The sequence below is a fragment of the Coffea arabica genome, chromosome 5e, assembly GCF_036785885.1.
Source record: "Coffea arabica cultivar ET-39 chromosome 5e, Coffea Arabica ET-39 HiFi, whole genome shotgun sequence".
NCBI lineage: Eukaryota > Viridiplantae > Streptophyta > Magnoliopsida > Gentianales > Rubiaceae > Coffea > Coffea arabica.
Window position 1 is genome coordinate 33391018 of NC_092318.1, and position 4526 is coordinate 33395543.

Below are 4526 nucleotides of genomic sequence, written 5' to 3' on the forward strand. Positions count from 1 at the left end.
AGCAGACAGAAACCTGGAACTCCAATGATGAAGCTTCGCTCTCACGGAGGCAATTACTCCATCAAATAAGACACTTTTACTACGGCCAAGAGAAAGTGGGACTCCCAAATATTTGACAGGCCAAGGCTGCCCTTGAAATCCCGTTACTTGCTGAATTAATTGGATAACCTCCGAAGGGAGCTTCGACGAACACAGAAACCGACTCTTGGAGAGATTAATTTTTTGGCCAGAAAGAGTTTGATATTCCTGTAGAAAGGACGACACAGCCTGTAGGCATTCTGTCGATGCCCGGGTGAAGATAATCACGTCATCGGCAAACGCAAGAAACGGGACCAGCCCTCCCTTAGACAAAAATCTAAACGCTGGCGTGCTAGTAAACATCCGCTGAAGACCCCTTCCAAGAAATTCCGAGACAAAAAGGAAAAGAGTGGACGATAACGGATCCCCCTGACGAACCCCTCTAGTCGACTTGAAAAAGCCGGTGAGTTCCCCATTAATCAGGACAGAAAACCAGACGTTGGATATTAACCGAAAAATCAGATCCACTACACCTTCTTTAAAACCAAATTCTCGAAGCATATATAATAAAAACCCCCAGTCCACCCTGTCGTATGCCTTCTCCATATCCAACTTCAAGATTACGTTAGGGTGACGCAGTTTCTTGTCCAAATCCAGAATTAATTCCTGAGCTAGCAAAACATTATCTTGTATTCCCCTCCCGGGATAAAGCCAGTCTGAAACTCTAAAATCAACCTAGGAAGGAGCTGGTTGATACGGGTGGACAAAATCTTAGAAATGATCTTTGCACTAACATTAGCTAAACTTATTGGTCGGAAATCTTTCCACTCACATGCACCTTCCCTCTTGGGGAGTAAAATGATCGTCGTACTGGAAAATCCGCGGGGCATTGTGGCACCAGCAAAAAAATCCTGCACCCCGTCCATGAAGTCATCTCTTATACACTCCCAACAACTTTGATAAAAACCCCCTCCAAACCCATCAGGCCCCGCAGCGCTCTGAGGGTCCATTGAGCACACCACCGTATAAACTTCATCCACCGTTGGAGATTTCAGCAGCATGTCATTCTCCTCTTGCGTAAGCTTAGGCAGCTCAAGTGACGGCCTGCTCCCAGAACCAACATCGCGGTCTGCTGTGAACAAAGAGGAGAAAAAATCAGTGGCTGAGAGCTTAATATCCTCGATACTATCAAACCAACTGTCCTCGGTGCCCCTAATCCGTGCAATAAAATTAGAGCTGCGTTTCTGCTTAACCGTTGCATGGAAAAAAGAGGTATTCGCGTCGCCCTCTTTGATCCATTTGATCGCTGCCTTCTGTCTCCAGAATTCACATTCTAATGCTAGCTCCCGAGAATGAATTGCCCGTGCCTCATGTACTGCCGACCTAGACAACATGTCCCTATTTTGATCATACAACAATTCCTTGGCCAATAGGTTATTCGCTGCCACTTTGACCCGTTGAGAAACATTCCCAAAAACCTCCACATTCCATCCAGCTAAAACTCTCTTAACCACCTTCAATTTATTAAAAAATTTCTGCATTCCAATTCCAGCAACAGGCTGAGCCCAAGCAGACCTTACTGTTTGATGAAAAGTAGGATGACTCCGCCAAACATTAAGAAATCGAAAGGAAGACCGCCGCGTTGTCATACTTCCTCCCGTAACCAGCAACGGACAATGATCAGACCGGCCTCGCTGAAGATGAGCAACTCGAGTCAGCTCAATAGAAGACAGCCAAACAGCATTAACGACCGCTCGATCAAGCCGCTGCCACATACGCCCATTTGTCCATGTGTAGGCAGACCCATCAAACTGAACTGGAAATAGTCCACTCCGATTTAATGCAGAGTTAAATTCTTCCAGATCACAAATATTCGGGGCTGAACCTCCAATCCTTTCCTCCGCAGAAGAAATAACGTTGTAATCTCCTACGGCCATCCATGGGAGCGTAACAGACGTTGAAAATTGCTCCAGAGCCTCCCATAACTGTCGCCTACCAATTCTGTTACACCTCGCGTAAACAGCCGAAATAAAAATGGAAGAACCAGAGGGGAAAGACACATGTATATGGACCACCTGATCCGCAGCTTCTACAAAAGAATATCGCGCATCTGAACACCAGAATATCCAAATTTTGTTATGCACGAAGGACTGAGCAAAATCAAAACCCAAGAACAGCTGCACACTCTCCAAATGGGAGACATTAGCTAATGGTTCCAAGAGAATCAGTAAACGAATATCGTTTGATCTACAAGCGCAACGAATATGCCGCAACGAATCCTTATTCGCAGCACCACGAATGTTCCACACTATAAACTTAATCGGATCTAACATTATGAGACCGAAGGTTATAAGGAGCAGATGAAATCTTACCTTCTCTTTTCCTGGTCTGCCTCCCACGAGTCTTGTGACCTTGGACCAAATTTTGCAGCAATTGAGTGTCTGTATCATCCAGAAGTGCCCCAGGGACAACCGGGTCATCACATAACTTAGATGCTGTGATTCTGCTGGCCAGCCGATCCCCAAAATTTTTTAACTCAACCAAAGAAATACTTTTCAACCCTAACCGCCCTTCAGAGTTATAGCGCACTAGACGAGCATGACCCTCATGCCGTCGAGGAGAGAGTGAACAAGCCCGCGCATGCTGCGGCACTGCAGTCACGGACTTAGTCAACAAAATATCATCTCGGCCGAAAGAAGGGATTGTGTCTGATAAAGCTTTAACCGGAGAAGAAGAATCCGGGGGAAAACGGGTCAGTACAGGGATAGCATTCTGCGTATCCGCAGCACCCCCCCGGTATGAATCAGGGAGAACGGGGTCTTGAGCATGAACAGTAGCCTGAGTAGGGCTACCCCTAACAGGGTTAGACGATGACGATGGAATACCAGCAATGGAGACATCTGCAGCGGGATTACTGTTTTCCCGCACTTGTATCCTTGGGACTATCACAACCCCTGAATCCCACACAGGAAGAGAATCGTCGACAGCCGGTCCTCCCTTCGGTTGAAAGACTTGCCTGACTTGAGTCAAAGCTGATGGTCTAGCACGTCGCACAGGCCGCAATTCCGGATGTTTCTGATGACAGGTACTTTCAACATGACCAATTGACGAGCAAAAAACGCAATACGAAGGATATTCTTCATACTCAATTTTCTGCCAAAAACCCCACTGGTCATCTCCGATCCAAATCCTGGATCTTGGAGAATGCAATACATCGACTTCCAACAATATATGCGCCACAGACGGACGCTTCAGCGAAGCCGTAGCTTCATCCACCTTTAATGGTCGGCCAAGTAAGTTACCCAGCTTAAGCAGAAATTGCTTTTCAAAAAACGGCAATGGAAGACCTGGGAAATTGACCCAAACTGGCGCGATGGACGACTCTGCTCCCGGTTTAAAATCGATTGTCCATTTCGACAGGGACATATGAAATTTGCCAATGTACCAAGACTTTCGACACCAGAGTCTGGTGTAATCCTCCTCCACGGAAGGCCGTAAAAGAATATGCTTGGAATCTAATAACCCTATCGGACACTCAGCCCTCAGCCCCAAAGAAACGATAAATTTGCGAATAATCTCCATGGAAGGGCGACCAACTGCAAACCTACCGACCAGTGCATTAGAATAAGGTGCTGCTATCTGTATCATATCTTGACGGGAAATCACCAACGAAGGCTCCCCCTTGTAAGTACTGAGATGGCCAATGCCAGAGGACGAAGGAGACGGAGATTGAGAAAGAATGGAGGCAAACGTCTTCGTAGGACGAGCAAGAAGCGGCGCCTCCCCATGCTGGGGAGCCGCCATGAAACCCTACTAAACTTGCAAAGCCCGAAAATGGTGAGGAAGCCCGATTATAGAGAGAAAGCCCGATTATAGGGAGACTAACTATATTTGGTTTATAATATAAGTAAAATATCAACATGTTTTAAATAAATGCTTGCACAATCATTTTTTACGAATTAGTATTAAATGCTATTATTTTTTTTTCCTATTGAATGTAAAACTAAAAATTTCATTGTACAATTTTAAGCTTGTGAATTATCTAATGAACTCCAAATTGTAGAGTTTAAACAATTATTTTTTGATAGGGGCTAAGGCTTAACATAAAATAATATGCTTACAATCTACATAGAAATTATGAAATAATGTAAAATGATGTGCTTAGAATCTATGATTAGTACAATTACTTTCAAGCTCATCCACAATTAAAATATGTTAAGTTAATTTTGATACCTACGAAATTATTGTAAGAATATACTTAAACATTTTAAATTTAAGAGCCAGTTAGGTTCCTTGTCTTATTTATTTATTTATTTATTTGCACCTATTAATTCATGTGCTTCTTTTTATTTATATATTTATCTTTTGCTCTTATTATTTCATTTTTTTAATTAAAACTATTCTTTTATTGAAGTAAAGAAATCGGAATTACAAGATTTTCCATCAAGAGATGCCATATCCTATCCCCTTCATCTTCCTCCTAATAGAAGGCATACCTAGCCTATCTA

General features: G+C 43.7%; 1 protein-coding gene across 1 annotated transcript; it reads right to left on the reverse strand.

Moving 5' to 3' along the window:
* Positions 1-689: 689 nt before the first annotated feature.
* LOC140006961 (uncharacterized) lies at positions 690-3822 on the reverse strand. The gene is made up of 2 exons (XM_072049635.1): positions 2391-3822; positions 690-2344 (listed from the first exon to the last, which is right to left on the reverse strand). The coding sequence occupies exons 1-2, from the start codon at positions 3820-3822 to the stop codon at positions 690-692; spliced, it is 3087 nt and encodes a 1028-aa protein (XP_071905736.1).
* Between the last annotated feature and the right edge of the window lie 704 nt (positions 3823-4526).